The 26,931-nt window shown below is 34.7% G+C and overlaps 1 protein-coding gene across 2 annotated transcripts in view; it reads right to left on the reverse strand.

Annotated features, from left to right (window-relative positions):
- The window catches only part of LOC145724024 (uncharacterized), a 39,204-nt gene extending 13,323 nt beyond the window's left edge, over window positions 1-25,881 (reverse strand). The window contains exons 1-7 of one of the 2 annotated variants that reach the window (XM_081972088.1): window positions 25,583-25,881; window positions 14,902-15,133; window positions 13,489-13,628; window positions 4,075-4,204; window positions 3,741-4,015; window positions 3,548-3,685; window positions 3,398-3,495 (exon numbers count right to left, since the gene is read on the reverse strand). In XM_081972088.1, coding sequence (XP_081828214.1) covers window positions 3,398-3,495; window positions 3,548-3,685; window positions 3,741-4,015; window positions 4,075-4,204; window positions 13,489-13,628; window positions 14,902-15,133; window positions 25,583-25,778 — 1,209 coding nt within the window. In that variant the 5' untranslated portion in view covers window positions 25,779-25,881. The remainder of the gene's footprint in view (window positions 1-3,397; window positions 3,496-3,547; window positions 3,686-3,740; window positions 4,016-4,074; window positions 4,205-13,488; window positions 13,629-14,901; window positions 15,134-25,582) is intronic. The other variant, XM_081972087.1, reaches the window with a different exon arrangement.
- Window positions 25,882-26,931: the final 1,050 nt, after the last annotated feature.

The raw sequence follows: 26,931 nt of genomic DNA on the forward strand, positions 1-26,931 counted from the left end.
AGCAACAACTTTTTTGACTTTTTTTTGGAAAATTTCGTATCATTTGAAAGTCAGTGACAAAATGGAGGCAGTTACAGCAAAACGCACCTCAGATTCGTGTTCTCCATTCCAAAATTAATTAAAATTGCCACCTCGACAAATCTAAATCCAATATGGCGTCGGTCAGTATAGTAGGCCAAGAAAAACCTACATTTGGACAAAATGTCGGTGCATTTTCCAAGAAATCGTCCATAACTCGCTTATTTGAAACATTCTGTATAAACGCGCCGTATAACAAAAGAAAGTTAATATGAAGTTAATGAATGAGGCTATCACGTGGCGTTGACAGGACCGGGCTATGCTGTCCCGTTTGGCCGCTAGAGGGCGTCAAAGTAGTTTTTTTTTGTTTTTTTTTTATTAGTATTTGTGCTTAAATAATTATACAGTTTTGACATTTTCACTATAGACACTATACCAAGAATTGTCCGGCCTACAATTTGGTAAAAAAATAACTCGCTAACTGTCAAAATAACCGAATTACGTGTTGTCAAATTTTAAGTTGTATTTGTTTCACTGCATTTTTTACTCTTGACATTTAAAGGCAAAATAACTCGGTTATTTGACAACTTTGCTACTCGAACTTTATAAAATGATTTAAAGAGAATTTCACGGCCTACAGGATGGTAAAAAAATCAACTCGATGTCAAAATAGACTATACACAGTATTTGTGCTTAAATAATTACACAGTTTTGACATTTTCACTACCGACACTATACAGGGTGGTCAAAGAATTTCACGGCCTACAATTTGGTAAAAAAATCAACTCGCTAACTGTCAAAATAACCGAATTACGAGCTGTCAAACTTTAAGTTGTATTTTTTTGTCTGAATTTTTTACTCTTGACATTTGAAGGCAAAATAACTCGGTTATTTGACAACTTTGCTAGACACTATACAAAGAATTTCCCGGTCTACAATTTGGTAAAAAAATCAACTCGCTAACTGTCAAAATAACCGAATTACGAGCTGTCAAACTTTAAGTTGTATATGTTTGACTGAATTTTTTACTCTTGACATTTTAAGTCAAAATAACTCGGTTATTTGACAACTTTGCTACTCGAACTATAGAAAGTGATTTAAAGAGAATTTCCCGGCCTACACGATGGTAAAAAAATCCAACTCGCTAACTGTCAAAATAACCGAATTACGAGCTGTCAAACTTTAAGTTGTATTTGTTTGACTGAATTTTTTACTCGTGACATTTGAAGTCAAAATAACTCGGTTATTTGACAACTTTGCTACTCGAACTATAAAAAGTGAATTAAAGATAATTACCCGGCCTACGCGATGATAAAAAAATCCAACTCGCTAACTGTCAAAATAACCGAATTACGAGCTGTCAAACTTTAAGCTGTATTTGTTTGACTGAATTTTTTACTCATGACATTTGAAGTCAAATTAACTCGGTTATTTGACAACTTTGCTACTCGAACTATAGAAAGTGATTTAAAGAGAATTTCCCGGCCTACACGATGGTAAAAAAATCCAACTCGCTAACTGTCAAAATAACCGAATTACGAGCTGTCCAACTTTAAGTTGTATTTCTTTGACTGAATTTTTTACTCTTGACATTTGAAGTCCAAATAACTCGGTTATTTGACAACTTTGCTACTCGAACTATAAAAAGTGAATTAAAGATAATTACCCGGCCTACGCGATGATAAAAAAATCCAACTCGCTAACTGTCAAAATAACCGAATTACGAGCTGTCAAACTTTAAGCTGTATTTGTTTGACTGAATTTTTTACTCATGACATTTGAAGTCAAATTAACTCGGTTATTTGACAACTTTGCTACTCGAACTATAGAAAGTGATTTAAAGAGAATTTCCCGGCCTACACGATGGTAAAAAAATCCAACTCGCTAACTGTCAAAATAACCGAATTACGAGCTGTCAAACTTTAAGCTGTATTTGTTTGACTGAATTTTTTACTCGTGACATTTGAAGTCAAAATAACTCGGTTATTTGACAACTTTGCTACTCGAACTATAAAAAGTGAATTAAAGATAATTACCCGGCCTACGCGATGATAAAAAAATCCAACTCGCTAACTGTCAAAATAACCGAATTACGAGCTGTCAAACTTTAAGCTGTATTTGTTTGACTGAATTTTTTACTCGTGACATTTGAAGTCAAAATAACTCGGTTATTTGACAACTTTGCTAGACACTATACAAAGAATTTCCCGGTCTACAATTTGGTAAAAAAAATCAACTCGCTAACTGTCAAAGTAACCGAATTACGAGCTGTCAAACTTTAAGTTGTATATGTTTGACTGAATTCTTTACTCTTGACATTTTAAGTCAAAATAACTCGGTTATTTGACAGCTTTGCTACTCGAACTATAGAAAGTGAATTAAAGATAATTCCATGACCTACGCGATGATAAAAAAAATAACTCGCTAACTGTCAAAATAACCGAATTACGAGTTGTCAAAATTAAATATTTATTTCATTCATTGGTTTGTCGATTGGAAAAATGAAAAATACCGTTATAAACCTAATAAATAATTAAAATTTTTATAATAAAAGATATATCAACAAATCACAAATTGCAATCGATAAATCGGTTTTTAAAATCGATGGAAAAAATGGCGTCCGATTAGTATTTTTTGATTGGTAATCGATTTATTTCAAAGCACTGGTTTGTGTGCAAAGGTTTGTTTATGGAAAAAATACAATACGTCCCTGTATTTTAAGGTCTATTTACTGGTTACACAGCAAGTTTCAGTGCCGTAATTACCAGATTTCAAAAATACTAACTGAAATGGGGTTTCATCGCATTTTAACTCACATTTGCCGTTAATTATCATCTCATTTCAGACTTTCCTTCATTTTCAAATAAATTAAAGTTTAGGACGCATATTTTCCGATATATAAGCAAAAAAAAAAGAAATATGAGACTTGCGTCATTGAAGAGTTATCTGGTCAAAAAGAGCAAACATGTGAAACAAAATTTGCAAACTTTCAAGAGCGAATATCTCGGAAACTATAAAAAATATCGGAAAACGTGACTGAGTGAAACTTGTAGCAAATTTAATCAGCTTTTATATAGTAATGTGGGTAGAGAACATCATTTCCGAGATATAAAGAAAAATCCGAAAAATAAGACTTTCACAACCTCCCCTCCCCTCCGGCTTTTGATATGTTAACCTTCTAACAAGTCCAATCAAAGTTACAAAGCCAAAATTGCGTTTCAATCATTTTCCTCTATACTTTTTTGAGTATTTCTTGTCTGGACTAAACATATTATACTTTTGTAACTAACGCATTAAATTATGGTAAATTATGAGTATGTTTCATATGAAAATGTCTTAATTTTCAAGGATACGATAAAATAAATAAAATCATAATTACCTCGCCGCTGCTACCTACTAAATCCACATAGTCCTGATGTGTGTACACTATCCTAGCTGGATCTGAGCATTCTTTTAACAAAGACCCACTCCAAGTACCTAAAATTCAGATTTTCAAAAAACACTGGCCTTAAAATCGAATTAAACTCACCTATCGGAATGGCGCTCCACAACTTAATCATTTTCTCAACTCCTGACGAAGCAATCAAATTGTTGTGTTTATTGTAACGCACTTGGTTGACAATGGACCGATGACCCTTCAGTACAACATGAGACGCTCCCCACTCGTCTAATTTTACGTTCTTAGTCGTTGAAGTTAAGTAAAATCACAACAAAAACCTCACCGTCATCTTCAGGCACTCGCCACATGTATAAGTTGAAATCATCTGAACCGCTTAGAACGTATTCGTCATTTTCTCCAGCAAACGAACACGTTTTCATGGTACAACTGTTGTAATATTGGGGATGGTAAAATTGGCAAATCGCCTGTTCGTTGTGCGTATTGTACAGGACCGGAGGCAGTCGACGTCTTAAAGCTAAAACTTTTTTACCGCTCGAATCGAAACAGGCACTTATCCCTGATGTTTTGCCAATGGATGAGTCGTAATGCACCATTTCCCTACAGTTACAAAAATGTAACAATAAAACAAACCACCACAGTGTTACGGTCACGCTCACTCTTTGGGTTTTCTGCAGTCCCATAAGGCGATGCCTTCTTCAGAATTGGCCGAGACTAGAAATCTTGGATTAACAGGGTTGAACATCACAGAATGAAAACCAGTCTTTTGTTTTGCCAGCACTTGTGCTTCTGTAAGTTTGTATTAATTTTATCATTTGATCAGGTTGATTCTATAACAGGTGATTGAAAATAAAATCTTTTAGTAGTGTTGCTCAGCTTTTTAAAGGTTAAATCAGTGGTAGATTTGTAACTGAGATAATAGGGTCGTAAACCGTAGGTAATTTTGAGTTTCAGGATTTAAATATGAACTTTTTAAAATGTATGTATTATAACGAGCTATTTTGTCTTACGTTTTAATATTACATCATTAAAAGCTTAGGGCATGATCCTCTGTGACGTAGTAAGAGACATTTCATTTTTATAACGTACGTGAAGGTCTAAAGTCAGGACGAGAATTACTCATTCCACAGATATCGGTTTTCTCGTAAAAATATCTTATTACCATTGCAGTGGGGCAACCATTGGAGTGGGTAAGGTCATACTTGCAAAACAGGCAGCAAATAGTGGCTGTCACTAAAGATGGTCAATCTAGTAGGTCAGGGACTCTTTCGAACGATTATGGAATAGCACAAGGTAGCATTATAGGGCCAATCCTCTTTGTAATCTTCATAAACGACTTGTATTCGGTAGCAGATGAACCATGGAAAACTATTATTAACTATGCCGATGACACCAACTTGTTGATTGGAGACAAAAATAGTTTAAACCTAGTAAGCAATAGTCAATATTTAACGTCTAAAATTGAAGCATGGTTTGCTGATAACGGCTTAATTTTGAACGCAGAGAAAACTGATTTAGTCCTGTTCAGGACAAAACAATCAAACTTTGGTAAACTGGAAGGACTCATTGTCGGAAAAGACATAACAGTATCTGAAAACACGAGGTTCCTAGGGGTTTATCTGTATAAGAACCCTGACTGGTCTTTTCATTTGGATAAACGCTTGAAAAATTTGGGAACTATCTGCTACGGAATACGATTCACTGGTAAATATCTAAGTGAGCAATGTCTAAAAATTCTGTATAGCGCCAATTTTGAATCCAGACTGAAGTACGGTATTATGTTCTGGGGCCGAGATAGTAGGGTTCAGAACATTTTTATTGCTCAAAAACGAGTTATGAGAATAATTAAAAAAATGGATTATCGGCAATCATGTAGAAACACTTTCAGGTCAATGGGACTAATGACAGTATACGCTCTGTATATATATGAATGCTTAATGTTCTTTTTCAACAACAGAAGTTTATTTTTTCCGAATCCACAGGTAAACAAATATAATACAAGATTAACCCATCAAATTATGTATCCAACACACCGGCTGCAAATAACAGAAAAAACTCCCCACTATATGTGTATAAAGCTCTTCAATAAGTTACCTATGGATATTAAAACAATTGTGAGTAACCAAAAATTTAAAAGGGAGCTAAAAAAGTTATTAATCCAATTGGAACCCTATCATCTCGACGATTACCTAAACATGTAGAGGTTGAACTCTCCTGTATTGAATGAGTATACTATATCATAAGTATAATAATATACCTAAGTAGTCTTTCTTTTGCTGACGCAATTTCATTTTGTTGTATACGTTGTTTATGACAATCTTGAAATAAAGTTACTATTATTATTATTATTATTGGGACAGCTCTTACTATTGTTTGAACATGATTAAATGATACAAACGTTTATACAGCATTTTTTCCAACAGAATCACTATAAAATAAACATAAAACAAAACCCATAATTTCATCTTCCTCGACGGTTGACGTTTGACTAAAATTGACATTAGACGTCCGCCTCACTCAACTCACTATAAACAGAACAGAGATAGTGCATATGTTCCTTTCTACGTCACAGAAAAATATATGGTCTACCAAATAAGTATGGTTTTCACTGACGTGTTTTTGGCAGTAACATGTTGCGTTTGGTACGTACTGCTTCTTCTTCTTAGGACGCCCTCTCCCTACGGAGGTTGGCGATCCAACTGGCTATAATGGTTCGTGAAACCGCACCCCTGAAGATCTCTATAGATGTACGTCCGCACCATCGACGTACATCCTTTAGCCATGAGTTCTGCCCACAGATCGTTTGCCCCCGATCTTCCCTTCGATAAGGAGCTGGAAGAACTCGTACCCCCTCATAACGTGTCTGATGTATTGGAGCTTTCGTTCTTTGATGGTTATCATCAGTAGTTTACCTTTACCTATTCTCCTTAGCACTTCCTCGTTGCTTATCCTGTCTACCCAGGATATGCGCAGTATACGGCGATACAAGTACATCTCAAAGGCGTCAATGCGCTTCTCCATTGCGTGGCATAATGTCCAACTCTAGGAGCCATAGAGTAGCACTAGGAAGATATACCAGCGCAATATACGTATGCGGAGCTTTACGTTTATCTCTACTAGTGAGGAGGTTCTTCCTGGAAATGAATGTCCTTCTGGCCTGTTCTATCCTTGATCTGATTTCCATTTTAGGGTCCCTGTTCTCGTTGACAAGGGCTCCAAGATATTTAACGGACGGCACTTGTTGTTAATCTGAAGGATCGCCCGTCTTGGTGCCTTGGAAAACACGACCACCTTGGTCTTGGCAACGTTTATGTGTAGACCATACTGTGTGCTATGTTCAACGATGAGGTCCATCATATTCTGGAGATGTGGGAGGCTGTCGGCGACCACGACCGTATCGTCGGCAAATCGTATATTATTAATAAGGGTGCCGTTGATTTTAACGCCTTCTTTCACACACTTCTCCAGTGCCTCCCTGAACACCGCCTCCGAGTATACAGGGTGGTCCAGTTTTAAGTGTCAATAATTCACCATTTGACACCTAATCAAAAAATAAGTTGACTTGCATTATGTCATTTTTCTGAAAAACGTTTCCTATAAGGAAGATACAGTCCTCCAAATTTCAATTTAAAAAATCGTTTTATAGTTTAAAACTGAACATCCAAGACTTGTGAAAGTCCAAATTTGTACTGAATAGTCTAAAAACTTTTTTACTACTAGGAATGGTCTTATGATTCGCTTTCTCAGACTGCCATCCTGGTTGAGTGTCTGAAACTGGCATTCAAGAACTAAAAAAAGTCCGGAAATCAAGACAAAGATTGTATTGTGAATGAAACTCATTTTTTACTACTAAAAATAGTATAAAAGTTGACATGCATTATGTCATTTTTATAAAAAATGCTTCCTAAGAAAGATACAGTCTCCGGGAGAGCTGTATTACTTAGTAGCAAAAATTTACTTGAAGTAAAGTAATAAGTAGTTTACTGAAATACTTCTAAAAATGGAATACTTGTTCAAAAGTAACTAGTATATTTTAAATGAAGTACCTGGACTTATTACTTAAAAAATGTCTATTAAAATAAGTAATACTTATTACTTATAATTTGTATTGGAAAGTTTTTATTGAATTTTTCAAAGAATTGAATCAAAGTTTTACAAGAGATACATCGATCTTTCTTTAAATTGAACAAAGAAATTTAAAAACTTTTGGGAAATATCCATGTCAGCATAGAAAATAGAGTGAAAAAATTAACATCTTCATTTTGTGTTAGAACGCTTATTTAGCACAAATCGAGTAATTTAAGAACCACTGGTGACAGTCTGCTCGTTTCCCTGCAATATAAAATGTCAAAAGTGTTTGAAAACCACTGATTTCCCACTCATTTCACTCATAACATGCTATGAACCCTTGCCTAAACCTTATTTGGTGTTAGAATGCTTATGTTGCACAAATCGAGGGATTTAAGACAATTTAAGAACCACTGGTGACAGTCTGATGGTTTCCTGTAAGCTAAAATGTCAAAAACTGTTTGAGAACCACTGATTTCCCACTCATTTCACTCAAAACATGCTATGGACCCTTGCTTAAACATTATTTTGTGTTAGAACGCTTATCTTGCACAAATCGAGGGATTTAAGACAATTTAAGAACCACTGGTGACAGTCTGGTGGTTTCCTGTAAGCTAAAATGTCAAAAACTGTTTGAGAACCACCGATTTCCGACTCATTTCACTCATAACATGCTATGGACCCTTGCTTAAACATTATTTTGTGTTAGAACGCTTATCTTGTACAAATCGAAGGATTTAAGACAATTTGAAAACCACTGGTGACAGTCTGGTGGTTCCCTACAATCTAAAATGTCAAAAACTGTTTGAGAATCACTGATTTCCCACTCATTTCACTCATAACATGCTATGGACCCTTGCCTAAACATTATTTTGTGTTAGAACGCTTATCTTGTACAAATCGAAGGATTTAAGACAATTTGAAAACCACTGGTGACAGTCTGGTGGTTTCCCGTAAGCTAAAATGTCAAAAACTGTTTGAGAACCACCGATTTCCGACTCATTTCACTCATAACATGCTATGGACCCTTGACTAAACCTTATTTGGTGTAAGAACGCTTATCTTGCACAAATCGAGAGATTTAAGACAATTTAAGAACAACTGGTGACAGTCTGGTGGTTTCCTGTAAGCTAAAATGTCAAAAAGTGTTTGAAAACCACTGATTTCCCACTCATTTCACTCATAACATGGTATGAACCCTTGCCTAAACCTTATTTGGTGTAAGAACACTTATCTTGCACAAATCGAGGGATTTAAGTGAATTTGAGAACCACTGGTGACAGTCTGGTGGTTTCCTGTAAGCTAAAATGTCAAAAACTGTTTGAGAACCACTGATTTCCCACTCATTTCACTCAAAACATGCTATGGACCCTTGCTTAAACATTATTTTGTGTTAGAACGCTTATCTTGTACAAATCGAAGGATTTAAGTGAATTTGAGAACCACTGGTGACAGCCTGTTGGTTTCCTGTAAGCTAAAATGTCAAAAACTGTTTGAGAACCACTGATTTCCCACTCATTTCACTCAAAACATGCTATGGACCCTTGCTTAAACATTATTTTGTGTTAGAACGCTTATCTTGCACAAATCGAGGGATTTAAGTGAATTTGAGAACCACTGGTGACAGCCTGTTGGTTTCCTGTAAGCTAAAATGTCAAAAACTGTTTGAGAACCACTGATTTCCCACTCATTTCACTCAAAACATGCTATGGACCCTTGACTAAACCTTATTTGGTGTAAGAACGCTTATCTTGCACAAATCGAGAGATTTAAGACAATTTAAGAACAACTGGTGACAGTCTGGTGGTTTCCTGTAAGCTAAAATGTCAAAAAGTGTTTGAAAACCACTGATTTCCCACTCATTTCACTCATAACATGGTATGAACCCTTGCCTAAACCTTATTTGGTGTAAGAACACTTATCTTGCACAAATCGAGGGATTTAAGTGAATTTGAGAACCACTGGTGACAGCCTGTTGGTTTCCTGTAAGCTAAAATGTCAAAAACTGTTTGAGAACCACTGATTTCCCACTCATTTCACTCAAAACATGCTATGGACCCTTGCTTAAACATTATTTTGTGTTAGAACGCTTATCTTGTACAAATCGAAGGATTTAAGTGAATTTGAGAACCACTGGTGACAGCCTGTTGGTTTCCTGTAAGCTAAAATGTCAAAAACTGTTTGAGAACCACTGATTTCCCACTCATTTCACTCAAAACATGCTATGGACCCTTGCTTAAACATTATTTTGTGTTAGAACGCTTATCTTGCACAAATCGAGGGATTTAAGTGAATTTGAGAACCACTGGTGACAGCCTGTTGGTTTCCTGTAAGCTAAAATGTCAAAAACTGTTTGAGAACCACTGATTTCCCACTCATTTCACTCAAAACATGCTATGGACCCTTGCTTAAACATTATTTTGTGTTAGAACGCTTATCTTGTACAAATCGAAGGATTTAAGTGAATTTGAGAACCACTGGTGACAGCCTGTTGGTTTCCCGTAAGCTAAAATGTCAAAAACTGTTTGAGAACCACCGATTTCCGACTCATTTCACTCATAACATGCTATGGACCCTTGACTAAACCTTATTTGGTGTAAGAACGCTTATCTTGCACAAATCGAGAGATTTAAGACAATTTAAGAACAACTGGTGACAGTCTGGTGGTTTCCTGTAAGCTAAAATGTCAAAAAGTGTTTGAAAACCACTGATTTCCCACTCATTTCACTCATAACATGGTATGAACCCTTGCCTAAACCTTATTTGGTGTAAGAACACTTATCTTGCACAAATCGAGGGATTTAAGTGAATTTGAGAACCACTGGTGACAGCCTGTTGGTTTCCTGTAAGCTAAAATGTCAAAAACTGTTTGAGAACCACTGATTTCCCACTCATTTCACTCAAAACATGCTATGGACCCTTGCTTAAACATTATTTTGTGTTAGAACGCTTATCTTGCACAAATCGAGGGATTTAAGTGAATTTGAGAACCACTGGTGACAGCCTGTTGGTTTCCTGTAAGCTAAAATGTCAAAAACTGTTTGAGAACCACTGATTTCCCACTCATTTCACTCAAAACATGCTATGGACCCTTGCTTAAACATTATTTTGTGTTAGAACGCTTATCTTGTACAAATCGAAGGATTTAAGTGAATTTGAGAACCACTGGTGACAGCCTGTTGGTTTCCTGTAAGCTAAAATGTCAAAAACTGTTTGAGAACCACTGATTTCCCACTCATTTCACTCAAAACATGCTATGGACCCTTGCTTAAACATTATTTTGTGTTAGAACGCTTATCTTGTACAAATCGAAGGATTTAAGTGAATTTGAGAACCACTGGTGACAGCCTGTTGGTTTCCTGTAAGCTAAAATGTCAAAAACTGTTTGAGAACCACTGATTTCCCACTCATTTCACTCAAAACATGCTATGGACCCTTGCTTAAACCTTATTTTGTGTTAGAACGCTTATCTTGCACAAATCGAGGGATTTAAGTGAATTTGAGAACCACTGGTGACAGCCTGTTGGTTTCCTGTAAGCTAAAATGTCAAAAACTGTTTGAGAACCACTGATTTCCCACTCATTTCACTCAAAACATGCTATGGACCCTTGCTCAAACATTATTTTGTGTTAGAACGCTTATCTTGCACAAATCGAGGGATTTAAGACAATTTAAGAACCACTGGTGACAGTCTGGTGGTTTCCTGTAAGCTCAAATGTCAAAAACTGTTTGAGAATCACTGATTTCCCACTCATTTCACTCATAACATGCTATGGACCCTTGCCTAAGCCTTATTTGGTGTTAGAACGCTTATCTTGCACAAATCGAGGGATTTAAGACAATTTAAGAACCACTGGTGACAGTCTGATGGTTTCTTGGAAGCTAAAATGTCAAAAACTGTTTGAGAACCACTGATTTCCCACTCATTTCACTCAAAACATGCTATCGACCCTTGCTCAAACATTATTTTGTGTTAGAACGCTTATCTTGCACAAATCGAAGGATTTAAGTGAATTTGAGAACCACTGGTGACAGTCTGGTGGTTCCTACAATCTAAAATGTCAAAAACTGTTTGAGAGTCACTGATTTCCCACTCATTTCACTCATAACATGCTATGGACCCTTGCCTAAACCTTATTTGGTGTAAGAACGCTTATCTTGCACAAATGGAGGGATTTAAGACAATTTAAGAACCACTGGTGACAGTCTGATGGTTTCCTGTAAGCTAAAATGTCAAAAACGGTTTGAGAACCACTGATTTCCCACTCATTTCACTCATAACATGCTATCGACCCTTGCTCAAACATTATTTTGTGTTAGAACGCTTATCTTGTACAAATCGAAGGATTTAAAACAATTTAAGAACCACTGGTGACAGTCTGGTGGTTCCCTACAATCTAAAATGTCAAAAACTGTTTGAGAATCAGTGATTTCCCACTCATTTCACTCATAACATGCTATGGACCCTTGCCTAAACCTTATTTGGTGTAAGAACGCTTATCTTGCACAAATCGAGGGATTTAAGACAATTTAAGAACCACTGGTGACAGTCTGATGGTTTCTTGGAAGCTAAAATGTCAAAAACTGTTTGAGAACCACTGATTTCCCACTCATTTCACTCAAAACATGCTATCGACCCTTGCTCAAACATTATTTTGTGTTAGAACGCTTATCTTGCACAAATCGAAGGATTTAAGTGAATTTGAGAACCACTGGTGACAGTCTGGTGGTTCCCTACAATCTAAAATGTCAAAAACTGTTGGAGAATCACTGATTTCCCACTCATTTCACTCATAACATGCTATGGACCCTTGCCTAAACCTTATTTGGTGTAAGAACGCTTATCTTGCACAAATCGAGGGATTTAAGACAATTTAAGAACCACTGGTGACAGTCTGATGGTTTCCTGTAAGCTAAAATGTCAAAAACTGTTTGAGAACCACTGATTTCCCACTCATTTCACTCAAAACATGCTATCGACCCTTGCTCAAACATTATTTTGTGTTAGAACGCTTATCTTGCACAAATCGAAGGATTTAAGTGAATTTGAGAACCACTGGTGACAGTCTGGTGGTTCCTACAATCTAAAATGTCAAAAACGGTTTGAGAATCACTGATTTCCCACTCATTTCACTCATAACATGCTATGGACCCTTGCCTAAACCTTATTTGGTGTAAGAACGCTTATCTTGCACAAATCGAGGGATTTAAGACAATTTAAGAACCACTGGTGACAGTCTGATGGTTTCCTGTAAGCTAAAATGTCAAAAACTGTTTGAGAACCACTGATTTCCCACTCATTTCACTCATAACATGCTATCGACCCTTGCTCAAACATTATTTTGTGTTAGAACGCTTATCTTGCACAAATCGAAGGATTTAAGACATGTATCTACGTCACTTAACAAGTTTTACAAACGTCATTCACATCACATAATCAAAATTGCTCCAAAAACCGTCTGACAGTTGTAGCAAAAAAAAACGATTTTTTAAACTAATTTTTGGAGGAGTGTATCTTCCTTAGGAAACGTTTTTCAGCAAAATGACATAAAGCATGTCAACTTATTTTTTGATGGACTATGGGATAGTGGATCATTGACATTTAAAACTGGACCGCCCTGTATAACCCAATATTCAATTAAGTTTCGTCTTCAAAATATTTAAAAAAATATTACTTATTCACTAATTTCTTTAAAATTTGTTGAGATATTGTAATGAAAATTCTAGCAAAAACTTGAGATATTGTAAAAAATCAAACTTTAGGACAAATATTTGACTTTTACCTAACCAGTGACGCAAAGAGCACTACAATTCTCTAGCTGACAAGTTCTGACAGACTAAAAATTACTATTTTGATTAAAATGCTGATGTTGGACATCCTGAACCTTAAAACCTTGATAATAATGGAACAAACTTATATGTTATATGACTTTGATGGTATATTTTAGTGAGATTTTATTTTCTGACCCCTGTTAGAAATTATGGCAACTATCTTGTGCAATCACCTTGATTCGGAGCTTCTCTAATATCGTAGAGCAGCAGTCTTCCGTCTTCGCCAGCAGTGGCGATTATATCGTCTTTTTGTGGATTAACAGTTAAACCGTACACCGGTTTTCTGTGAGGTATTACTGTTAAGGCATTCCCCCTAAAAAAATAAATAATGTTTAGTTTTAATAGCATCAAGCACCTTCAAGTGAACGAGATAACCGAAACAATAGACTACTCTGTACGGTAAGGCTATTGTTATTTTAAACAGGAAAGAGGCTAAAATAGGTGAGTCACAACGAGCAACCGATAAAAGAAAAATTATAGGATTGCAGCCAGTAGTTTTCAACAATTTATTGTAAACTTTATCAGCATAGTGTTATATAAAAAAGTGAAAGAAGAGGATAATAACGAAATACACAGTGCTTTATCCAGACAAGTCCCACCATAATGGCGTTCAGTGTTCTGGTTTACGTTCTCTATTAGAGTGCTTTAAGTGGGACAGTTCACTCTATCCAGTGCTTCAATTCAGGAGCTCATAGAAATGCAGTCCCTTTTTGAATTATATGATATCTTCATATCAGCTTTACTTGCTCCATAACAGTGCCATTAAATGAAACAGCATGTCTCAACTCATCCATGAGCTTAATCACAGCTTTTAAGAGATCCTTATGGGTCCCATCCGTAGCAGTGTGCAAAGTATTTGCTACGCTTCTACGATGAGCAGATCTCCTGAAGGAAGAGTGAAATCTCCTCTTCCAATTCCTCCAAGCCCACTTTTGAAGTGGAATCAAGCGGGGTCGGAGAATGGCAATGACAATGGTTGAATCGGTTATGGTTCGGAGGTGTGGACATTAAATGCAGACCTAAAGAGAAGACTAACGCCAGTTGAGATGGACTACATGAGAAGAAGTGCCAGAACATCAAGGCTCAAGAGAAACAAATGAGAACATAAGGAATAATATGGATGCTCCAGAAACGATCATGGGGACTCAAATGGTTTGGGCATTTGTTGAGGATAGTCGAAGAAAATATTTAAGTGGAAGCTCCCAGGAAAAAGAAAGATGGAAGGGAGTGGAAGCTAGAAACCTAGAGGAGGAGCATGTCTTGGATTGAGAGGAAGTTCTGAAAAACAAAAAAAATCTAAAGTTTGTCTTCTAAGATACTCAAACATGACGTCTAATATTGGAACTAGTTGAGTATTAGTATAGTTATATTAATTAAAGTATAGTAAATATCTCAATTAACAAAATGTGAAGACACTTTTGGGATAGAGCAAAAAACTCAAATTAAGTGCCAGTTTTACAGGTTCATCTAAATGTCAACCTAAAGTTTAACTACAAGATTTCACAGCTAATTTTCTAGTAGACACTCGAGATTGAATTTAATCTCAACCTATACAACTGATCTTCTATTAGCAAAATTTAACTTACGAATAAATTTCATGGATGATAACTTGATCGTCGTTGCCACCCGAAAAAATCCGCTCATTTTTAGAGTCAAAGGCCACACAGAATATGTTGCTGTTGTGGGTTCTTTTCATCGACACGGGGGTTTTGGAGCTGGATTTTCCTTCGGGGTCCAAAATGGGGACGCCAGAGGCCACTGTGGTGTCGAAAACTGCTTCAGCCACATTCCATAACAGCACTCTTCGATCATCGCCACCTTGAAAACGTACAGACAGAAAAATCTTTAATTTTAGAAAAATTTCCAACAGCTTAGATCTTTTAGAAGTCAAATATGATGCTCTTATTTGGGCTTTTCAGAAAAGTTCAAATCAATTCAAAAAGTGTCCAATTTTAATGGTTTTTATGAAAAAGTAGAAAATTGTAATGTGTCTTAAAATAATGAGAAATATGGAAAACACATACAGTACATTATGCTCATCAAACTAGGACATCAATAGAACTGGAATACTGGAAATTGTCATATAAAGAATATAGAGAAAAAATAGATCTATGTACAATCAAAATCAGATATTTTTTTGGTTCCAAAGGGAATAGTAAATATTCTCACATTTACCTAAACTAAAATTATCATTATTTGGCTATGGTATGAAAACAACAGTTTTAAGAACAAATTTAGGATGGATTGATTAAAAAGTACCATTACAGAACATTTTATTGAGCACTAATTTGTGTGAATTTCGTTATGTGTTATACATTTATTGGCTTTGTAACTTTTTTTAACATTTTTGGTTCTTTGCAAAATTTCCTTAACTCTATCCGATTTCGAGACATTCGACTATTTGACTTTTTTTGGAAATTTTGTATCTCCGCCATTTTTGGGGTTTCAGAAACTGTAAAAAACTCAAAATGTTCGCCTTGAACTGCTCTTTCACTTTGTGCTAACTGCCAGACGATTGAAAATATACAGGGTGTCAAAAAAATAGTCAAATTTGAAAGTAACACTCAGTGTTACTCAGCCAGTTGTGACCGCGTTCACCTTGGCGTTCATCGTTTCTAAGTAGGTGTAAACTTAAGTCCATTGGAGCCAGAAAGTAATTCTTGACATTTTTGGTCCCTTGAAAAATTTCCGTAACTATAACCGTTTCCGAGATATTCGACTTTTTTACTTTTTTTAAACTGCATCGACATTTTGAAAATTTCATATTTTCGCCTTTTTAGGGTTTCAGCGACTGTAAAAAGCTCAAAATGTTCGTCTTGAACTGCTCTTTCACTTCGTGCTAACTATAAGACGATTAAACATATACAGGGTGTCAAAAAAATAGTCAAAATTGAAAATAACGCTCTGCCAGTTGTGACCGCGTTTATTCGGTTCTAAGTAAGTGAAAACCTAGTCCACTGGGCGCAGAAAGTAATTCTTAACATTTTTGATTCTTTGCAAAATTTCTGTAACTCTAACCGTTACCGAGATAATCGTTTTTTTTTTAGAAATTTTGAAAATTTTTTATGTCCGCTATTTTTGGGGTTTCAACAACTGTAAAAAGCTTAAAATGTTCGTCTTAAACAGCTCTTTAACTAGGTTTTAATCGTAACACCATGAAAATATACAGGGTGTTCAAAAAACAAAACAAAAACAGTTAAATTTGAAAGTAATTCTTTGCCAATTGTGACCGCGTTCATCCGGCTCTAAGTAGGTGTAAACCTAGTCCTTTGAACGCAGAAAGTGATTCATATCATTTTTGATTACTTGCAAAATTTCCGTAACTCTAACCGTTTCCGAGATAATCGACATTTTTTGGGAAATTGCAGAAAATTTTAAAAATTTTGTATGTCCGCCATTTTTGGAGTTTCAACAACTGTAAAAAGCTTAAAATGTTCGTCTTAAACTGCTCTTTAACTAGGTTTTAATCGTAAGACGATAAAAATATACAGGGTGTTCAAAAAACAAAACAAAAACAGTTAAATTTGAAAGTAATTCTCTGCCAATTGTGACTGCGTTCATCCGGCTCTAAGTAGGTGTAAACCTAGTCCTTTGAACGCAGAAAGTGATTCATATCATTTTTGATTACTTGCAAAATTTCCGTAACTCTAACCGTTTTCGAGATAATCGACATTTTTTGGAAAATTGCAGAAAATTTTAAAAATTTTGTATGTCCGCCATTTTTGGAGTTTCAACAACTGTAAAAAGCTTAAAATGTTCGTCTTAAACTGCTCTTTAACTAGGTTTTAATCGTAACACCATGAAAATATACAGGGTGTTCAAAAAACAAAACAAAAACAGTTAAATTTGAAAGTAATTCACTGCCAATTGTGACCGCGTTAATCCGGCTCTAAGTAGGTGTAAACCTAGTCCATTGGACGCAGAAGGTGATTATTATCATTTTTGATTCTTTGCAAAATTTCCGTAACTCTAACCGTTTCCGAGATAATCGACATTTTTTGGGAAATTGCAGAAAATTTTAAAAATTTTGTATGTCCGCCATTTTTGGAGTTTCAACAACTGTAAAAAGCTTAAAATGTTCGTCTTAAACTGCTCTTTAACTAGGTTTTAATCGTAACACCATGAAAATATACAGGGTGTTCAAAAAACAAAACAAAAATAGTTAAATTTGAAAGTAATTCTTTGCCAATTGTGACCGCGTTCATCCGGCTCTAAGTAGGTGTAAACCTAGTCCTTTGAACGCAGAAAGTGATTCATATCATTTTTGATTACTTGCAAAATTTCCGTAACTCTAACCGTTTCCGAGATAATCGTTTTTTTTTTTGAAATTTTGAAAATTTTGAATGTCCGCTATTTTTGGGGTTTCAACAACCATAAAAAGCTTAAAATGTTCGTCTTGAACTGCTCTTTAACTAGCTTTTAATCGCAAGACCATGAAAATATACAGGGTGTTCAAAAAACAAAACAAAAATAGTTAAATTTGAAAGTAATTCTCTGCCAATTGTGACTGCGTTCATCCGGCTCTAAGTAGGTGTAAACCTAGTCCTTTGAACGCAGAAAGTGATTCATATCATTTTTGATTACTTGCAAAATTTCCGTAACTCTAACCGTTTTCGAGATAATCGACATTTTTTGGGAAATTGCAGAAAATTTTAAAAATTTTGTATGTCCGCCATTTTTGGAGTTTCAACAACTGTAAAAAGCTTAAAATGTTCGTCTTAAACTGCTCTTTAACTAGGTTTTAATCGTAACACCATGAAAATATACAGGGTGTTCAAAAAACAAAACAAAAACAGTTAAATTTGAAAGTAATTCTTTGCCAATTGTGACCGCGTTCATCCGGCTCTAAGTAGGTGTAAACCTAGTCCATTGGACGCAGAAGGTGATTATTATCATTTTTGATTCTTTGCAAAATTTCCGTAACTCTAACCGTTTCCGAGATAATCGACATTTTTTGGGAAATTGCAGAAAATTTTGAAAATTTTGTATGTCCGCCTTTTTTGGGATTTTAACAACTGTAAAAAGCTTAAAATGTTCGTCTTAAACTGCTCTTTAACTAGGTTTTAATCGTAACACCATGAAAATATACAAGGTGTTCAAAAAACAAAACAAAAACAGTTAAATTTGAAAGTAATTCTCTGCCAATTGTGACTGCGTTCATCCGGCTCTAAGTAGGTGTAAACCTAGTCCTTTGAACGCAGAAAGTGATTCATATCATTTTTGATTACTTGCAAAATTTCCGTAACTCTAACCGTTTCCGAGATAATCGTTTTTTTTTTTTGAAATTTTGAAGATTTTGTATGTCCGCTATTTTTGGGGTTTCAACAACCATAAAAAGCTTAAAATGTTCGTCTTGAACTGCTCTTTAACTAGCTTTTAATCGCAAGACCATGAACATATACAGGGTGTTCAAAAAACAAAACAAAAACAGTTAAATTTGAAAGTAATTCACTGCCAATTGTGACCGCGTTAATCCGGCTCTAAGTAGGTGTAAACCTAGTCCATTGGACGCAGAAGGTGATTATTATCATTTTTGATTCTTTGCAAAATTTCCGTAACTCTAACCGTTTCCGAGATAATCGACATTTTTTGGGAAATTGCAGAAAATTTTAAAAATTTTGTATGTCCGCCATTTTTGGAGTTTCAACAACTGTAAAAAGCTTAAAATGTTCGTCGTAAACTGCTCTTTAACTAGGTTTTAATCGTAACACCATGAAAATATACAGGGTGTTCAAAAAACAAAACAAAAACAGTTAAATTTGAAAGTAATTCTTTGCCAATTGTGACCGCGTTCATCCGGCTCTAAGTAGGTGTAAACCTAGTCCTTTGAACGCAGAAAGTGATTCATATCATTTTTGATTACTTGCAAAATTTCCGTAACTCTAACCGTTTCCGAGATAATCGTTTTTTTTTTTTGAAATTTTGAAAATTTTGTATGTCCGCTATTTTTGGGGTTTCAACAACCATAAAAAGCTTAAAATGTTCGTCTCGAACTGCTCTTTAACTAGCTTTTAATCGCAAGACCATGAAAATATACAGGGTGTTCAAAAAACAAAACAAAAACAGTTAAATTTGAAAGTAATTCACTGCCAATTGTGACCGCGTTCATCCGGCTCTAAGTAGGTGTAAACCTAGTCCATTGGACGCAGAAGGTGATTATTATCATTTTTGATTCTTTGCAAAATTTTCGTAACTCTAACCGTTTCCGAGATAATCGACATTTTTTGGGAAATTGCAAAAAATTTTGAAAATTTTGTATGTCCGCCATTTTTGGAGTTTCAACAACTGTAAAAAGCTTAAAATGTTCGTCGTAAACTGCTCTTTAACTAGGTTTTAATCGTAACACCATGAAAATATACAGGGTGTTCAAAAAACAAAACAAAAACAGTTAAATTTGAAAGTAATTCTTTGCCAATTGTGACCGCGTTCATCCGGCTCTAAGTAGGTGTAAACCTAGTCCTTTGAACGCAGAAAGTGATTCATATCATTTTTGATTACTTGCAAAATTTCCGTAACTCTAACCGTTTCCGAGATAATCGTTTTTTTTTTTTGAAATTTTGAAAATTTTGTATGTCCGCTATTTTTGGGGTTTCAACAACCATAAAAAGCTTAAAATGTTCGTCTCGAACTGCTCTTTAACTAGCTTTTAATCGCAAGACCATGAAAATATACAGGGTGTTCAAAAAACAAAACAAAAACAGTTAAATTTGAAAGTAATTCACTGCCAATTGTGACCGCGTTAATCCGGCTCTAAGTAGGTGTAAACCTAGTCCATTGGACGCAGAAGGTGATTATTATCATTTTTGATTCTTTGCAAAATTTCCGTAACTCTAACCGTTTCCGAGATAATCGACATTTTTTGGGAAATTGCAAAAAATTTTGAAAATTTTGTATGTCCGCCTTTTTTGGGATTTTAACAACTGTAAAAAGCTTAAAATGTTCTTCTTAAACTGCTCTTTAACTAGATTTTAATCGTAAAACAATGAAAATATACAGGGTGTTCAAAAAAACAAAACGGTAAAAAGATTTAGCTCTAATTTGTAAACTGAATCTAGTTGGACAATAATTTATCGCTCATACAACTATAATATATTGTTTCAACCATCCCATTTACGTTAAAATATTCGTTAAACTAGTTTTAAGAATGTAATTACAATTAATACAAAGTAAAACATATTACATACAAATTTTATTAAGCTTCTTGTAGTTTTGTTGGTAAATAGGTCAGCCGTCCCAAAAAGTCTAAGATTGCAAACACTTTAAATTCTTCTGTTTCTTGGAACTATATGGCAAAAACACCCACCTGGCAATAAACCGAAAAAGGTGTGAATTTTAGGTTTTTACCTGTTCACTATAAATCATGTTTTAGTTTAAAAATGTCTTCATGGTTGGTAACAAAAATGCAATAAACCAAAGTACTTTTCTACAGTAAAGAGGGTAAAATTGAAATCGGTCGAGGATTGTCTGCTTCACACGTTTTTAAACAACAAAAGCGGAATCCTTGAAACGAAAAATGGAAGTTGCCGAGAGGAACGTGTACAGAATATGATCAAAAGCTGTCAGTGGCAATTAGTACTGTCACATTCTATTAACACTTTGCTTCAGAATTTCGTTTACTGCTTTTGAGAAATTTCTGGTAATGAATACTATCGAAATTCGAAACACGATTTTGACTAATCATTTAAAGAATTCCGTTTTTAGAGAATGTGTTACTCTTCCTACGAGGTTACATAATATACTATAAACGCGCTAGAAGAAGAGATTTTTAGAAGAAATCTTTTTCTGCCAAAAACACAGTTTGAAAGAACAGTCAGGCACGAAATTCCCTGTAAAAACCACTTGGAGTAAGAAAATAACTGTTTCAAGCACATTTTTGAAATCTGCATTAAATTTCTTATCCAGTCACCTGAAAAAATGCTAAAAAACTTGGTACAGTCAGGGAGAAAAGCGTTGTCAAAGTTTAAACTATCAGAAATACAGTTTGAAAGAACAGTCAGGGACAAACTTGCCTGTACAACCCACTTGGACTTAAAAATTGGCTATTTTAAGTGCATTTTTAGAATCCTCATTAAATTTCCTTTTCAATAAGTTGAAAAAAGGTTATAAAATTTGGTACAGTCAGAGAGAAAAGCAATGACAAAATTTGAACTGTCAAAAACACAGTTTGAAAGAACAGTCAGGCACAAAATTCCCTGTAAAACCCACTTGGCGTAAGAAAATGACTGTTTTAAGCACATTTTTGAAATCTGCATTAAATTTCCTATCCAGTCACCTGAAAAAATGCTAAAAAACTTGGTACAGTCAGGGAGAAAAGCAGTATCAAAGTTTAAACTGTCAGAAATACAGTATGAAAGAACAGTCAGGGACAAACTTGGCTGTAAAACCCGCTTGGGCTTAAAAATTGGCTGTTTTAAGTACATTTTTAGAATCCTCATTAAATTTCCTATTCAATAAACTGAAAAAATACTATACAATTTTTTAAAGTCAGAGAGAAAAGCAATGTCAAAATTTGAACTGCCAAAAACACAGTTTGAAAAAACAGTCAGGCACAAAATTCCCTGTAAAACCCACTTGAGGTAAGAAAATGACTGTTTTTAGCACATTTTTGAAATCTGCATTAAATTTCCTATACAGTCACCTGAAAGAATGCTAAAAAACTTGGTACAGTCAGGGAGAAAAGCAGTGTTAAAGTTTAAACTGTCAGAAATGCAATTTGAAAAAACAGTCAAGGACAAACTTGGCTGGAAAAACCCACTTGGACTTAAAAACTGGCTGTTTTAAGTACATTTTTAGAATCCCCATTAATATTCCTATTCAATAACCCGAAAAAACACTATAAAATTTGGTACAGTCAGAGAGAAAAGCAATGTCAAAATTTGAACTGCCAAAAAGACAGGTTGAAAGAACAGTCAGGCACAAAATTCCCTGTAAAACCCACTTGGAGTAAGAAAATGACTGTTTCAAGCACATTTTTGAAATCTGCATTAAATTTCCTATCCAGTCACCTAAAAAAATGCTAAAAAACTTGGTACAGTCAGGGAGAAAAGCGTTGTCAAAGTTTAAACTATCAGAAATACAGTTTGAAAGAACAGTCAGGGACAAACTTGCCTGTACAACCCACTTGGACTTAAAAATTGGCTATTTTAAGTGCATTTTTAGAATCCTCATTAAATTTCCTTTTCAATAAGTTGAAAAAAGGTTATAAAATTTGGTACAGTCAGAGAGAAAAGCAATGACAAAATTTGAACTGTCAAAAACACAGTTTGAAAGAACAGTCAGGCACAAAATTCCCTGTAAAACCCACTTGGCGTAAGAAAATGACTGTTTTAAGCACATTTTTGAAATCTGCATTAAATTTCCTATCCAGTCACCTGAAAAAATGCTAAAAAACTTGGTACAGTCAGGGAGAAAAGCAGTATCAAAGTTTAAACTGTCAGAAATACAGTATGAAAGAACAGTCAGGGACAAACTTGGCTGTAAAACCCGCTTGGGCTTAAAAATTGGCTGTTTTAAGTACATTTTTAGAATCCTCATTAAATTTCCTATTCAATAAACTGAAAAAATACTATACAATTTTTTAAAGTCAGAGAGAAAAGCAATGTCAAAATTTGAACTGCCAAAAACACAGTTTGAAAGAACAGTCAGGCACGAAATTCCCTGTAAAAACCACTTGGAGTAAGAAAATAACTGTTTCAAGCACATTTTTGAAATCTGCATTAAATTTCTTATCCAATCACTTGAAAAAATGCTAAAAAACTTGGTACAGTCAGAGAGAAAAGCAGTATCAAAGTTTAAACTGTCAGAAATACAGTATGAAAGAACAGTCAGGGACAAACTTGGCTGTAAAACCCGCTTGGGCTTAAAAATTGGCTGTTTTAAGTATATTTTTAGAATCCTCATTAAATTTCCTATTCAATAACCTGGAAAAACAGTGTAAAATTTGGTACAGTAAGAAAGAAAAGCAATGTCAAAATTTGAACTGCCAAAAAGACAGTTTGAAGGAACAGTCAGGCACAAAATTCCCTGTAAAACCCACTTGGAGTAAGAAAATGACTGTTTTAGTCACATTTTTTAAATCTGCATTAAATTTTCTATCCAGTCACCTAAAAAAATGCTAAAAAACTTGGTACAGTCAGGAAGAAAAGCGTTGTCAAAGTTTAAACTATCAGAAATACAGTTTGAAAGAACAGTCAGGGACAAACTTGCCTGTACAACCCACTTGGACTTAAAAATTGGCTATTTTAAGTGCATTTTTAGAATCCTCATTAAATTTCCTTTTCAATAAGTTGAAAAAAGGTTATAAAATTTGGTACAGTCAGAGAGAAAAGCAATGTCAAAATTTGAACTGCCAAAAACACAGTTTGAAAAAACAGTCAGGCACAAAATTCCCTGTAAAACCCACTTGAAGTAAGAAAATTACTGTTTTAGGGACATTTTTGAAATCTGCATTAAATTTCCTATACAGTCACCTGAAAAAATGCTAAAAAACTTGGTACAGTCAGGGAGAAAAGCAGAGTCAAAGTTTAAACTGTCAGAAACAAAGTTTGAAAAAACAGTCACGGATAAACTTGCCTGAAAAAATCCACTTGGACTTAAAAATTGACTGTTTTAAGTACATTTTTAGAATCTTCATTAAATTTCCCATCCAATAACCGGAAAAAAACTGTATAAAATTTGGTACAGTCAGAAATAAAAGCAATGTCAAAATTTGAAGTGTCAAAAACACAGTTTGAAAGAACAGTCAGGCACAAAATTCCCTGTAAAAACCACTTGGAGTAAGAAAATGACTGTTTCAAGCACATTTTTGAAATCTGCATTAAATTTCCTATCCAGTCACCTAAAAAAATGCTAAAAAACTTGGTACAGTCAGGGAGAAAAGCAGTGTCAAAGTTTAAACTGTCAGAAATACAGTTTGAAAGAACAGTCAGGGACAAACTTGCCTGTACAACCCACTTGGACTTAAAAATTGGCTATTTTAAGTACATTTTTAGAATCCTCATTAAATTTCCTATTCAATAAACTGAAAAAATACTATACAATTTTTTACAGTCAGAGAAAAGCAATGCCAAAGTTTAAACTGCAAGAAACACAGTTGAAAGAACAGTTAAGGAGAAAATCTCTGACAAAACCCACTTAGAGTGAGAAGATGACTGTTTTAAGCACATTTTTGGAATCCTCATTAAATTTTCTATCTAATAATGTGAAAAAACACTACAAAATTTGATACAGTCAGGGAGAAAAGTAGTGTCAAAGTTTGAACTGCTAGAAAGACAGTTTGCAAGAACAGTCAAAGACAAAATTGCTGACAAATCCCACTTGGAGTGAGAAAATTACTATTTTAAGCACATTTTTGGAATTCTCATTCAATTTCCAATTCAATAACCTAAAAAAACACTACAAAGTTTGGTACAGTCAGGGAGAAAAGCAGTGCCAAACTTTGAACTGCAAGAAACACAGTTGAAAGAACAGTCAAGGAGAAAATCTCTGACAAAACCCACTTAGAGTGAGAAGATGACTGTTTTAAGCACATTTTTGGAATCCTCATTAAATTTTCTATCTAATAATGTGAAAAAACAGTACAAAATTTGATACAGTCAGGGAGAAAAGCAGTGCCAAAGTTTAAACTGCTAGAAACACAGAACGAACAGAAGGACAAAATCTCTGGTAAAAAATAATCAAAAAAACACTAGTCAATTGAACCAAATGTCATGACCATTTGCAATTTTACCATTTTTTGTGATAACAGTTTTCTTTTTAACTGTGTAATTATTTATCAGAAAAAGTCATCATCAATGGAACAAATGACTGATAAATCATCATCAGTGCTGAGGAAATTCAGAGAAAATTATGTTTTAGGTATCTAAACACCTGTTACACTTGACAAACCCTTTAATAACATGATTATGAAGTAGCAAATTCATTAATATCATGACAAACTATTATCTAATATGTAGAAACTTCACATAAAGCAAAAAATTACACTTGTTTACTATAGCAACTTTGTGGTAAGTTTAATATTGTTGTTACTAATGTTATTTTGTTTGTCCTGTAGTGGAAACAGTAGAGCAGACAAACTTAATGAAATATGTTAAATAGAAATAATTAAAATAGATTTTCCATGATATGGCAACCATTTTCTTCTAGACTTTTGACTGATGATGGTGTTTCTTAAAATGCTTCTTAAAAACCAGGCCAAAAATTGATTTTTCCAGTTTGAAGCCCCAAACAGGAAAGGAGAAACATTGAAAAATCACGTAATCCACTTACCTGAAACCAATAATTCACCTTCTTCAGAAAATTCAATGGCATTCACACACCCATAATGAGCGACCAAGTCCTTCCTATAGAAATTTTTTGCTTTGGCCAGTCTTTCTTTGAAAATTCGATTTTTTATCACTAAACCATCACTGTATTGTCTGTTCACGATGTACGTCAAGGGATTTATTACCGATGGCCCGGCCATTGGCACAATTTTGGTAAATTTCTCTTGGGCAAAATCGGGGTATTTGTTGACAAAAATGCCAGAGCTCAACGTCAAAAGAAATACTCGTTGTCAGAATCAGCTGTTTTATAATTACATGCCAGACGGTTGAACGTTTTTCGTATGTTTTGCGCATTGAACAGCGTTGCCGGATCTACACAGTGGGCCACACTGTACCATATCTAGCTGGACATTCGTTTTCACGCTCCATGGAGCGAGCAGAGCTTTTTTGACGTCACGATGACGTAATTTGGGAAAATCATAAATTGACCAACTGTCAAATTACGTCATTGTGACGTCAAAAACGCTCTGCTTGCCGCCTAGGTCTGTTCGCAGCAGGGTTGCTACATCTGTCAACTCGATTTCCTCAATCAAAATAAAAAAAATTGCCGGTAATGCCAAGTATGCACAGTGAAGAACACAGAGTAGTTGTTTTTGGAAAAAATAATTGTTTTTTTTCTCTAAACTACCCTGTGATAATAAAAAAATCCCCAAACTGTCATTTATTTTCTGTTTCTTTTAAGATGACAGGGGTCCTTATTTGACATTTGCTAACTTGGTTATTATGACAGCTAGAAGTCGGACAAACGTCAAAATGTAGCACATGATTTTGGCTTTGTTTTACCTCAATACAATTTTCTTTAAAAAATTACAAATAACCGAGATATTTTACATGAAATAAAACAGTGTAACTGTACTAGAAATATTGAATAAGGTGTCAGTGACAGCTTCTAACCTGATTACTATGACAGGTAGAAGGTTCGTTCAAACGTCAAAATGTAGTAAATGATTTTGGCTTTGCTTTACCTAAATACAATTTTCTTTCAAAAATTACAAATAACCGAGATATTTTACATGAAATACAACAGTGTAACTGTACTAGAAATATTGAATAAGGTGTCAGTGACAGCTTCTAACTTGATTACTATGACAGGTAGAAGGTTCGTTCAAACGTCAAAATGTAGTAAATGATTTTGGCTTTGTTTTACCTAAACACAATTTTCTCTAAAAAATTACAAATAACCGAGATATTTCACATGAAATAAAACAGTGTAACTGTACTACAAATTATGAAGGTGTCACAAAATTTTTTCAAACGTCAAAATGTAGCACATGATTTTGACTTTGTTTTAAC

This window comes from Ips typographus, linkage group LG2, assembly GCF_016097725.1.
Source record: "Ips typographus isolate SLU linkage group LG2, UJ_Ityp_2.0, whole genome shotgun sequence".
NCBI lineage: Eukaryota > Metazoa > Arthropoda > Insecta > Coleoptera > Curculionidae > Ips > Ips typographus.